The sequence below is a fragment of the Octopus bimaculoides genome, chromosome 2 (genome assembly GCF_046866305.1).
Source record: "Octopus bimaculoides isolate indiv1 chromosome 2, ASM4686630v1, whole genome shotgun sequence".
In the NCBI taxonomy this organism is placed as follows: Eukaryota; Metazoa; Mollusca; class Cephalopoda; order Octopoda; family Octopodidae; genus Octopus; species Octopus bimaculoides.
Genome location: NC_142929.1, coordinates 125,301,718 through 125,315,709, shown reverse-complemented (window position 1 = coordinate 125,315,709; position 13,992 = coordinate 125,301,718). Strand labels below are relative to the sequence as shown.

The 13,992-nt window shown below is 33.2% G+C and overlaps 1 protein-coding gene across 2 annotated transcripts in view; it reads right to left on the bottom strand.

Annotated features, from left to right (window-relative positions):
- LOC106871048 (hemicentin-1) overlaps positions 1–13,992 on the bottom strand; it is a 354,534-nt gene that overhangs the window by 96,679 nt on the left and 243,863 nt on the right. For both annotated transcript variants that reach the window (XM_052965571.2, XM_014917317.3), the window contains exons 30-36: positions 9,071–9,361; positions 6,919–7,200; positions 5,789–6,064; positions 4,713–4,856; positions 3,114–3,242; positions 1,765–1,954; positions 634–716 (exon numbers count right to left, since the gene is read on the bottom strand). In XM_052965571.2, coding sequence (XP_052821531.2) covers positions 634–716; positions 1,765–1,954; positions 3,114–3,242; positions 4,713–4,856; positions 5,789–6,064; positions 6,919–7,200; positions 9,071–9,361 — 1,395 coding nt within the window. The remainder of the gene's footprint in view (positions 1–633; positions 717–1,764; positions 1,955–3,113; positions 3,243–4,712; positions 4,857–5,788; positions 6,065–6,918; positions 7,201–9,070; positions 9,362–13,992) is intronic.

Here is a 13,992-nt window from a genome sequence, read left to right as displayed (position 1 = left end):
AATAAATAAAACAAACAATTTAAGAAATTAAAATATGGATCTTATTGTGTCTTGAGAAAGTCATTATGCCAATAATAATAAGCACACAGTGCATGTGTTTATCATTGTTGGTTGTACTGACTCTCTCAAGACAAGATTTGCTTCAACATACAAATTCACATCAAGAACCTTGCAAACCAAATACAAAAATGAAACCAATATGAATGTTTTAGAACAAAGGTATTTGAAGATTGTGCAGTCATTCACAAACATTTTTGGCCATGGCTTCCTTAAGAGCTCCTCTCAGGTTCCTGGAAAACCACTGTGAAACACTTATGAATTTCTTCCATTAATCTCCCCAATACAACACAATCTGATAGACAGTCTGTCACTCCTTTCTAATATTCCAAGGTCACCCAGGGGCCATTCATCTCTTACTTACTGAGAACGACTAATCAATGCTTCTGAAATTCAAATTCAGAGAATGAATACTTTTTCTGAATCGTTATCTTTTAACTCTTACTTGCTTCAGTCATTGGGCTGTGACCATACTGGGGCACTCATTTGAAAGTTTTTTTTTAATCAAACAAATTGCCCCCAGTATTTAACTTAAATTTTGTTTTATATCAATAGTGTTTAATTGAAACTACTAACCTTGAACTTTCAGCTTGATTGCTTTTTCATCTCGACCTGCACCATTTTCGGCTATGCATATATATGTTCCACTATCTTCAGCCCTAAACAGATAAAGTAAAATAAGGGTGGAGAAATCAATTAAAAATATAATAAATGTAATAAAGAGTGGAAAGGTTGCTGGCTACTGCTGGGCTTAATCCTCTTTCTACTTGAAGGTTTTGATCATATCAGTCTCATTAATGCTGCCATAATAACTCAATACTGAACTATCCAATCCACACTGTAAAGTGGTTGGCACTTAGAAGGGCATCCAGCTGTAAAAGCCAGCCACATAAAAAGCACTCAGTCCACTCTGTGAAGTAGTTGGTGTTAGGAAGGGCATCTATCCATAAAAACTGTGCCAAAACAAACATAGGAGTCTGGCCAGCTCCTGTCAAACCATCCAACCCATGCCAGCAGGGGAGGTAGACGTTAAACAACGATGACGATGATGTATGTATGTATGTATACAAGTAGGTGTGTATGAGTGTGTATATGTTTGTGTCTCCTTGTCATGATTATCCTTCATTTCCAATATTTCTGTGTAAACATATCTAACCATAGGGAAATATTACCTTGCTTGGTAGGAGTCGAAGATGGAAAAGGCCATAGAAATAAAGTGCATTAAATAATCATCATATTCCAATTTCCTTCACTTTTCAATGATTAGCAGATGAGCAACTATCTTTCCATACAAAAAACAACACAGGCTATGCTTTCAGATTTTTTGGATAAAGTTTTCAGAAATAACCCAACAGGTTTATCATTAAATCCATGAAATATTCATGGGTCCCATTAGTACATATTAATGATATAGTGGTAGCAGAGCAACAGCAGCAGCAATAGCTATATTAGTAGTACTAGCAACAGCAGCAGTGGTAGTAGTAGTTATTGTTATTGCTGGTTAGCCCTCATGTCAATCTTTGTTAGAGAGAGGGTGGGGACAGGAGATTGGTAGCGTGATTGTTGCTGCTGCTGTTACCACTACCACTGCCACCACCACCACCACCACGTCTTCCTTCTCTGTCATCATCATAATCGTCCCTCTTATTTGATCTCTATATTGCAAGAAGACATCTTAAACAAATAAGTCAATGAATAAAATTGTACCTTGGGAATGGTAAAGAGAGCATGGTTCCATGTAAAATAGCATATTTATAATTATCAGTAGCTAATTCCTGTCCATCTTTGGTCCATCTAATGGTAGGCTTTGGAATTCCAAGACTTTCACACTGCAAAACTACACTTTTATCTTGTTGAGTAGTATACCGTGACTTGTTCACTGATATCTTTGGTGGTACTATGAAGAAGAGAAAAATACATGAAAAACAATGCTAACACCAAGTCATATTGGTTTTAGTGATAATTCAAGCAATTACATATAATTTTGTCTTGATTAGCAACAATTTTTTGTTTAATAAATAAAAAATATTAAAAATATATGAAAGAAATTGTTGTATACAGTGCTCAGGTGCACTACAACTAAGAAAAACAGCCACCAGGTGTGCTGTTGGTGGATTTCAGCAAGTATGGAAGTTTTGAAGGATGTAGTGTCTCGACAAAAGGACTGCAAACATATGACTAGTAGTCCTCGTAGTTCTTGTAAGTGATGTTATTAAAGGTATTATATTTAACCCTTTAGCATTCAGATTTCTTTGTCAAATGTTATTCACATTGTTTTAGTTTTGAAATAATTATGCATAATCTCATAGCTTCAAGGCTTTAATGATGCGATTGCATATTTTTAGAATAACATTGTAGGGTAGATGCGTGAGGTTTATGCAAAGTAGAATAGTATATATACAACCCCCCCCCCCCCCAAATGGATCTTACTGGCAATGTAATGCAACAATAATTCTACTGCAAATGGTTTAAGAATGTAGGTTGAATACAGAATTTAAATTAAGGAAAATATATATATATATATATATATATATATATATGCAACCATTTTTTTCAGTTATCTATTCACATACAACAGAAGCCCAGACACAAACCTAGAAGTACGTATAATGCTACTACTGGAGAGCGCAGGATAAATCTGAAGGCCGACGAGCTTTATACTGTACTCTACTATGCTCTTAACAGAATATACCATAACTACATATATATATACATAGAACTTATATGATATACATATACATATATGTATATTTATCATCATCATTATCACCATTTTTGCATCATCTTTTTTTATGTTAAATATAGTTTTGCTGCTACTTTTCCCTGCTATCACTAGGTAACAACTGAAAGTGATTTTGCAGGAAGAAGGATTGAAACAAGGTGTGTTTTGTTTACAAGGCCTTGTGGTTACAATCCATTACTTTGCAGCACATCCATTATTGGTTAAATTCTTATTGTTTGTTTATGAAAATAAAGAGATTGTTTTGAAAATTAGGTGTAAAATATATAATGTGAAAGCAGAAAAGAACACAAATTCTAAGTAATGAATTACATACCTTGTACTTCAAGATGGACTTGACCAATAGCACTTCCAGCATTATTCTGTGCAATGCATGCATAAGTACCAGAATCTGAGAGTGCTGGGCGGTGCAGAACCAAAGTACCATTGTTGAGTATGGTCATACCTGAATGCAAATGTTACATAAAATGATACATATTTAAAAAAGAAAGAAGTATTTTATTTTCAGTATGCCAGACTAAGTGAGGGGTTTAAGAGCTAATTTGTTATTTTCATTTTACAATAATCTTTATATATATAATATATATATTAACTCTTCGAAACGCTTACTTTTAGAATGATGGCAGCTGATGAAGGAAATGTTCTCTATGTGGCCTGTGTGTTTTCTGTACTCTGTTTATCATTTTGTCTACGTTTTGTTTGCAACGTCCTCTACCCAGATATGCATCTATATATACATGTAGATGTAGGTATGTACATACATGTACGTATATATGCATAAACTCATTTATTATTTATATATATATATTTTAAAAAATGAGTAGAGATGGATTTGTGGGGGGGGGGGGGATAATTTAATGTTTACAGTGAGTTACTCTGATATGACTTTTGAGCTTCAAGTAGTTTGAAAACAGTTACTTGAAGCTCGAAACTCATATCGAGGTAACTTACTGTAAACATTATTATTAAGATTAGAATAAAAATTACCCCCCAGCAAAAAAGCCATCTCTACTTATTTTTTCAAAAATATATATATAATACTGTACCAAGAACTTTCTTTTTATTACTGTACTATATATATATATATATATATATATATATATATATATATATATATATATATATATATATATATATATATACAGATAGATAGATAGATAGATAGATAAATAGATAGATGGATGGATGGATGGATAGACAAATGTAGAGGCATGGGGCTCAGCATTTAGGGTGTTGCACTTATGAACATAACATTATGGGTTTGATTCCTGGAGCAGGTGATGCATTGTTTCCTTGAGCAAAACACTTCATTTCACATTGCCCCAGTCTACTCAGGTAGCAAAATTGAGTAATCTTGTGGTGGACTGGTGTCCCATTCATGCAGGGAGTAATATATACACTACAGAATCTAGGACAGTGGCTTTATGAGCCTATGTCTTGGAATAGAACCTTTGATTATAGTGATCCGTTTGAAACAGACAGATAGATAGATAGATAGATGGATGCATGGATAGATAGAGGGATAGATAAATAGATAGACAGATAAATAAATAAATAGATAAATGGATAAGATAGATAGATAGATAAGATAGATGGATGGATGGATAGAGGGATAGATAGATAAATAAATAGATAAATGGCTAAGATAGATAGATAGATAGATAGATAGACAGACAGAGTGAAACAGATAGACAGAGAGATAAATAGACAGTTAGATACATACGTACATACACACACACACACACATAAATATATATACTTTTGTAAGTGCATACATGTATACACACACACACACATATATATATATATACACAAATACAGATATATGTGTGTAATGTATATATATGCATATATGTATGTTTGCATGTGGGCGTATATGTACAGAGAGAGAGAAAGACTGAGAATTAATGATTACCTTGTTCATTTGATAAAATTTTTGATTTTCTCCGCCAAATAATGTCTGGTTTTGGGAAGCCTTCTGCATGACATGGCAGAGCAATTTCATGATTTACAGTAACTTTTAAGTTCAATTGTTCACCATTAATTAATTTAGGAGGAACTGATAAAGCACAAAAAAAACAAAAACGAATAGAAATAATAATAATGCATATAAAAATTGTTAAACCCGTAAAAATGAAAATTTTAAAAATGCATAAATTAAACTGCAAATTACTTTTTATTTATAATTAATTTATAACCATAATTATTAATAATATTTGATACATTAATTTGAGAAAACTGCATTATCATTATTGTTTTAACAATCACTTTGCTTTCAGATTTTGGATGGAGTGTATTGAAGCAGATATTCTATGGCCAGATGCCTTTCCTGCAACCAACCCTCATCTGTTTCTAAGTGAGATAATATTTTCCTATGGACAGAGAAGTTTTCACAGAATATTGGAAATGAATGATACAACTTGCATGACAATAACACAAGAAGTTGAAAATTTTTTTGACCCATGACACTGCATGGACCCTAAGTAAGGCATGTGTAAAATTTGAATGATATCTGTTGGGTAGTTCTTGAGTTTTAGGGATGCACACATACAGTCAGACAGACAGACACACATTCTCAGTTTTACAGATATAGATGTATGTATGTATGAATGTGTGTGTGTGTGTGTGTGTATACGTATGCTTGCATATGCATGTCTGTGTATGTGTACCTTTATCTAGACATCACATGATGGTTGTAAATGAGTATCATCATCTTTTAAGCGAGGTTGTTCATGAAAATCACATCTGGCCATGAAGAAATATTACCTAGTTTGAAATGCGGTGAGGGTTGGTGACAGGAAGGGTATCTGGTAGTAGAAAATCAACTAATTTGTTTGACCCGTGCAAACATAGAAAAGTGGATGTTAAACGTTGTTGATGATGATGATATTGATGATGATTACCTCAAAAGTAATCATCGTGTTTCAAGGGAATCTAATTAAATACATTCTGTGGAACATAACAATTCTCGTTACAAATGCTTTTCCTTACCTTGGACACTAAGTTTATATTCCTTTGTTGCATTTCCAGCCTTGTTTGACACAATACACTTGTATTTTCCAGAATCATTTATTTTCACTTGTACAAACTCCAAAGTGCCAGTATGTTGCATGCGATAATGTGCACCGGCTTTGGGAAAATCATGATCATTCTTCTCCCATTGAATTGAAGGTGTTGGAATGCCAAATGTATCGCACATTAACAAAGTTCGGGAGTCGACAGTTGCAGCAATGTTAGTTGAGCCAGAACCTTCAATTTTGGGTGGAACTGCATGAAAGAGAAGAAAGAAATAAGGATTAGAAATCAAAATCTGTGTGATGAATGTTACAACTTAATTTTAAAATGGTAAAGGTTAATGACAGGAAAGCCATCAATGATTCCTCAATAGCCATCTGTGTAACATACTTAATGTAAATACATAGCAAAAAGCAAATTTACTGCAGTATTTGTCTGGAGATAATATCTTTCATGGACATGCTGTGTTTTAAAAAAACACAATGTATATTGGAGGTAGACAAAAGTCATCCTTGCAGTGGATGGTAAGAATGCTAAATGCATTTCTGCCTTTTTGATCATTGTCAGTTGCATGCACCCACAGTCAACTGCGTGCTCACATGAAATGTCACAACACCATGACTCAAGTATAGTCAGTTGGTCTCTCTCAAAATGGTATTTATAATGTCTAATGGAATTTTACTTTGAAATATCTAATTCTTTCATCATATTCCATAATTTCTTCAGGTGGATCTCCAGGCAATGAGTATTCAGTTGTTTGATCAACTGGATTATCAGCTCCTAATCCAACATTGGAATTGAACCAAAGACCTAATACATGTGAAGCAAACTTATTAACCTATTCGTATGAACTATTATAGTACTAATAAAAGTTAATATTTAAAAAAAATTATTTTAAAAAGAACCCCAAAAATCCTCAATAATAAATCTCTGAGCGAGGTATAAACAGTAGCTGCATGACATCGTGAAGTATATTTCCCACAAAAAAAAAAAGAAGTATCAATCCTTAAGGGTTAGCCACATTTAGGTGTCAAATATACTTTAAAAAATCCTGTTGTTTAGAAAGTATAAGACTGATTTAAAAATACAGGTAAAAACAAACTCACCAAACACTGTAATAATAAATGGTTTTTGAACCTTTCCAGCAACATTTGTAGCTTCGCACATATATTGGCCAGAGTCATCCATATTTATATTGGTAAGCATAAGTTCTCGTCCTTGATTTAAGATTCTTTTTTTGGAATTTCCAAAGGCAGGAATAATCATGTCATTTCTGTACCAAGTAATGGTCGGTTTTGGAATACCTGACACTTTGCAAGATAGTGTTATAGATTTTTTATTCATAATTTCCATCTTTTCTAGTCGAGGGTTTTCTAGCTTTGGTGGCACTAGCAAGAAAATATAATTGGTCATAATTATATAAATGTTTCAATTTAATGCCCACAAATAACTTTTATATACACATATACATGCACACTTATATATATGTATATACTGTATTTTACAGCATACAAGTTGATGTAAACATGTAGTGTAAACATTCAAACATCATCGTTATCTTTACAAATCCTGATGCATTTCACATGGAATTTTTGGTTCTTCAAAGTCGTTTTGGTGAATAAGTCAACTTCTTTTGCTGTAAATTTTGGCCTGAAAAATTCAACTTGTATGCTGGAAAATATGGAACTCATAAACATATTCAATGTGTATTCTAGTTCCCACATATAAATATAGAAACATAAAATGCACACATAATTTTGAAAACATGTATCTATTTTCATTTATACCTTCCTTTTAACATAATAAATTTTGTTAAAATTCATTGTCAAATGTTACAAATTATTACTACATTAAAGTAAGATATTGAAATACAACTGTGAAATTAATCCTTTTTACATCAAACCACCTTTTTAATACTAAAACCTTTAATTTTATAGTATTTATATTTAGATTAAAACCTTCAATTGTAACTTTATGTAAAACTTTTGTGTTGAGCTGTATTCCAAAGAATTCTTTAATAATGATGAAATTTGTTATTTGTTTTACTATAAACCTTCAAAATAATTGACTGAAATAAAATTAACCGAACAGTATACTTCATTATAGATGTGGTTACCAGAAGGTTAAGATACAGCTCATTAGTAAAGCATAAAAACTGTTATAGTCTGTCTGATAAACAGCATCCATTTCTATTTTGTAGTTGACTGGTTACTGATATGAAATGCAGTTGCTTTTAACCTCTAAATCCCAATTTCAAATGTCTTAAGACACAACAATTCTGTTTCCTTAAAATTTATACAAGATAAAATATAGAAAAATACTGAAATACAAAGCAAAATAGAACAAAGCTGTACTCAGTTCTTCAACTTTTGTGAAGCATGTGCCAAGCTACTATTCTGATGATTTCAGCCATCAAAACATATTGGCCCACTTGCTCATATTTAGGAAACAAACTTGAAAATGGATTGAGAGAAGAGATAACAATTGCCTACATCATCATCATCAACATCATGAAGATAGACATCACTGATATAAATTCAGAATACTGACTTTTTATCAACAGTGTCAGTAACATCTGCTATCTTCCTTGATTGCAGAACAACAAAATTGGAGCAATATTTCTAAATAATTCACCATTTACGGTGCCAATGAAGGTACCATTTATGAAAGATATAAATTCAAGGGAACTTGTTCAACTCATTATACATTGGATTAAGTATTTCTTTAATACTCTAATTTTCTGATCCACTTAATTAACAAATAAAATATCAATTTTTATCAAGAATTTTCAAATTTCCTTAAATATATCTATTTATCTATCTATCCATTCATTTTCTTCACCCTGGTAGGGTAGTTGGGGTAGAGTCCTCAAGCATCTCCTCCATAGGGCCCACCCTATCAGAAGCAGCTATCATTAAACTTTCTGGATGGATTCCTGAGCATCACCAACTGAGACTCTGAATGTTGTTCTTCTTGGTCTACCTTTAGGCCTCCTGGTGGTTGCCTTAGCTTGAAGAATCCCTCTTGCAATTCTTTCCTCCAACATTCTAATCACATGTCCATAGTAATAGAGCTGTGATCTCTCAACGTAGAGAAATAGTAACTCAACTTGGAAAGATTCCCTGATCTCTGAGCTACCCCCACCCATTTGGGTCGCTTGTATTTATAATCATACTCTTTCAGTAATTATCTCAGGATCTCAAATACAAAACTTTAGAAATACCGGAAAAAAATATATAAAATTCATAGATTTCTTACCATGTATACTGACATCAAAGTGCTTAATTGCATCTCCAGCTGGATTTGAGGCTTGGCAAGAATATCGTCCAGTATCTTCTGGTTCAGTCCAAATAGCTTGTAATTGCCATTTATTTTCAATTTGAATAGCTCGCATATTGGACTTTTCTTCGAAGTCTATCAATTCATTATTTTTAAACCAAATAACATTTGGAGAAGGAACACCAGAAGTGACACATTCTAGCAACAGTGGTTTAGATTTATTGGCTTCAACTTTTTCTTGGATATTATCATCTCGAATTTTTGGTGGGACTGTTGGTTAGAATAACATGACAATTAAATAACATATTTTAAAGATAAAACACTTAAATTTTCAGAAATGGGAAATGCTGCTTTAAAATAGCAGCAGGATACATAAGGATTTGTTTCTTAGGCAGTTTATAAAGAGAAAATTGAAAATTGTGTTGTCGATACAAAGAAAATAACAATCTAGATAATATATTCAGTCTGTTAGAACTTACCACAGCTCTGGTGCACCCAAAACTGAATATTTTTTTTCATATAAAAAGCATCAATATGTTTTAAATTTGAATATACACTCCATCCTGTATAACTGGACACTTACAAAACCTTTTCTTTTTCGGGTTTTGAAATAGCTACAAATAAAAGATGTTCTAATGAGGATGCTCGATGTAAATTTTGTATATCTTATGGGTTCTTTTTTATTCTAAGTGTCACATTGATGTTTTTAATGACATACTAATAATAAAGAAATATTTCATTTGGAAATAAGGTTTATCAGAAAATCAAGAAATATACATAAATAATGTTGGTATATTCCTTTTATTTGCTGTCGTTCTGATCTAATTAAAGATGTTGCTGTTGTTGCTTAGACCCAGATCAAACCAGATAAAGCAGACTTATGTTCAAAAGCATTCCAACCATGACCATCCTGCCATTTTCTATATCAGGAACTACACTGTCCAATGTATCCTTCTCTTTTTAAGATAGTATGATGTGATTTGTGGGAAATTTGGCTGCTATTTCTTGCTGGCTGGGTGATCACATAGAGCTTCACTTGTTGGCTTAAGTTTCGTAGTTTTTGTTTCTGGATTTTCGTTGCCCTCTTTTTCCATCACTTCTAGATTTTTCAACAATATCATTTTTATTATTGGAATTTTTATTACTGGAATTTTGACTTAGGCATCTCTAATTTTTACTTGTTTATTTAATATTTTATCATCACTTCTTGCAAGAGGTTTAAAGCATATTCATTTTCTTTTACAGCACATTAAAACACCCTGAAGTTCACATTTCTTAGCCAGTCTATTATACATAATTCACAGCCCAAGTATTATGCCTTGTTCTGTGTCTTTGCTGACAAAATGACAATACTGTTTTATCTCCACCCCAATGTGTCATGATACTTTTACATTTTCTGTAGCAAGGAGGTAATACTGATCTCTGTTATAACAGGTTTTCTCTAATTACAGCTGCAAATATATTATTATGAATCAGTGGAAAAAAAATTAAGGTATCTGAAAATTTGGATTAGTATTGTATTTCATTCCACCAGGTTTGATAACACATTACAGTGTTATTTTCAAATTGCTTCAATCTTCTTGCTCTGACTTAGCAAAAAAAAAAAAAAGCAATATTCTCATTATTAAGTTCAAGTTTGAGAAATGTGAATCAATTGTGCAAGTGCAACATGGATTTCACTGCCAATTCAATAAAAATCCACCTCGCCAGAAGCAAATTTACGAATGGCATAGAAATTTCACAGAAAAAGGTTGCATTTATAAAGGAAAATGCACTGGTGCTCATGGTACTCAATTCGAGTGCATACTACCTTAAAATAAACTTTAAACCTTCCCCTATCAAGAAATATGTACAATGTGTTTGTGTCTCTTACCATTTGTTTTAAAAATAAATTTAAAATCTGCTCGTTCTTTTTGAATAACCCTGTACATATTATTTTTTTTTTTTACTTGTTTCAGTCTTTTTGACTGTGGCCATGCTGGAGCACCGCCTTTAGTCGAGCAAATCGATCCCAGGACTTATTCTTTAGAAGCCTAGTACTTATTCTATCGATCTCTATTGCCGAACCGCTAAGTTACAGGGACATAAAACATACCAGCATCGGTTGTCAAGCGATATTGGGGGACAGACACACAAACACATACACACATATATATATATATACATATATACGACGAGCTTCTTTCAGTTTCCGTCTACCAAATCCACTCACAAGGCTTTGGTCGGCCCGAGGCTATAGTAGAAGACACTTGCCCAAGATGCCATGCAGTGGGACTGAACCCGGGACCATGTGGTTGGTAAGCAAGCTACTTACCACACAGCCACTCCTTCGTCTATGTATATATATATATGTATATATATATATTTATGTTATTTATTCTATTTAAAGAAGTTGATCTCATTTAATTTGTAACTGCTAAAATGGATTTTACTTCATTTAGCAAGACCCAAATAAATTGCCATAATTCTAGAAAACTTTCAAATTTTCGTCATACATATACCATTTCTTTTAAATTTGTCTATCTAAAAAAAGTCAGTTTCTCAAGCCACAAATTGATAGGCTATGAGGAGGTTTCTATGAGAATACTAGATACAGAGTGCATATAGTGAGGAATTAGAAGTCCAGGTAAGTGTTTACCAGTCTATTCTCAGCTTTCAGTTTTTCATTGCAGTAGCTCTAAAAGGAGGATATGTCCTCTTGGGAACTTCTATATGAAGATGACCAGATTTTCATAGCACAATGAATGGTAAGGTTCAAAACCTGAAAGAAAGTATTTGAATCAAAGGGACTTAGCATAGATTTGGCTCATTAGATAGCAGGACCTCCACAGATCAAAATCATCAAGCAAATGATATTGATCAGTGTGTAAAATAGTCGGTGATCATTCAATATTTTGTGGATAGTGCAGGAGGTAGGTGCACACTAGGTGAAGTAGCATGTTAGCAACTTAGCATCTCAGACACACTAACAGTGTTTCTTTATATTTTATGAATATTGATACAAAGAACAGTAAAATCAAACTGTCTGTAACTTAATGATGTAGGTGGTAGCGATCATTAAGATAGCATGGCTATAGACTTTAATGAACAAGTGAAAATCAAAGGTTATGTTCTGATTGATTATAAAGAAGTTTCTTTTATGCTCAAACTGTTTCTGATTGACGTGGCATGAGATTATTCCTAAATAGCAGTGCAAACTGGACAGTGAATGTTGACCATCTGAAATGAAAGAAATGAATGAGATTTTGCTGGATGTGTAGTTGAACTTTTAACTACTAGATGGAATTAATGAACTGAAACACTTGATATTAATTAATGTCATCAAGTTTTGCCTAATAATAATAGAAAAAATCAAAGCAGTATAAACAAAGACTTGCATGAACAAAAGTTAAGTAGCAGTGATATCCCCCATATAGCTTTTTTATATTTAGAAAAAAGACTGGTAATGCCTAGGACATTTGCAGGAACTCTCAAACTGGTGAAGTTAATGTAAATGATGTTAAACTTTAACTTCTTTTGATGATTGGTTGTTGGGGAAATGTTTAAAGGTAAGAAATTCCAAGGAGCAGTTGTTAAGACAGAAGTGATATGAATCTTGCTAGTTTTTTCAGTAGCAGAAGAGACACAGAGATGAAGCCGTGTATTGGTTAGTTGGTGGTTGTAGCTTGTTCTTAAGACTTTGCAAACTGACTTAGCATCTTGGAGAGTTCTGGATTTAGTGGTTGTTGTGTGATGGAGTAAAGAAGTGTGGATTGCTTCATATGATTTGATAGAGGAAGAGGCAACGATGGCAGGGTAAAAGATTGTGTCCAGAGGATAGCAAGAGCATTCAGGGAGATGGTGTATCAGCTAGGGACATGGATAAGTGAGGATGCTAATAGATGCAGATAGTTCAGAATATCAAGTATTTTGGTTTTTGTGTCAGCAGAATCAGTATGCTTTGGATTTTATTATATTTTAGTGTTACTTTTGGTTTGAATTAGGGTTAGGGGCTTTGCACCTGGCTATTCCTAGCCTCTAAGATTGGTGAAGTTCCATGGTTAATGTTCTTCTTGAATAGTTGCAAGTTGGTAGCTGCAGGAAAAACAAGAGTCAAGAGAAATTTCCACAGAGACAACATTCTGAAGAAAAAGAACTGGAAATAGGGTTAAAGCCTGAGGATTGAGAGTGGATATAATATTGGTGGTAGGAAGAGGAGAGATGGATGAGTTGAGATGGTATACAATCAGAAAGGTGTGAAGGTGTTGGACTCATGATTGTAAGATTGTGGTTTCAGTTCCTGGACCAGGTGATGCATTGTGTTCTTTGAGCAAAACACTTCATTTCATATTGCTCCAGTCCACTCAGATAGTAAAAATGAGTAATCCTGTGACAGACTGGCATCCTATCCAGGTGGAGAATATATATGCCATGGAAACCAGGAAACCAGCCCTATGAGTCTATATCATTCAGCAAGGATCTTTATCCTTTTTTTCTATATCCTATCCAGGTCATTTTTATTTCAGTGTTATGAATCCCTTAAGCAGATTGCTTTTGCTGCAGCAATCCTGAGGTGGTTCTCTGTGTAAAAATAAATTACAGATTTGCAATGCTATGTAAAGGAACAAAAGCAAAAGCAAAAAAAAAAAAAAAAAAAAGCAGAAGAAAATACAATAGGGGTAAGAAAATAAAAAAATGTAAAAAGGTAACTATTTTCCGTATTAGAGGACTTGCACCAAACAAAATAAAAAATAGTAAAAGGTATAAAGTCAAAAAGGAAAAAAATTAGGACTAGGATGGAAGGGCATGGTTGACAAACCATCAATACAATAAATGATTTTATCCCTGAGTAAATCACATGGTTTAACTATTCAAAAGACATGGCTGTGTGATTAAGAAGTTCACTTGGCAACTATGTGAGT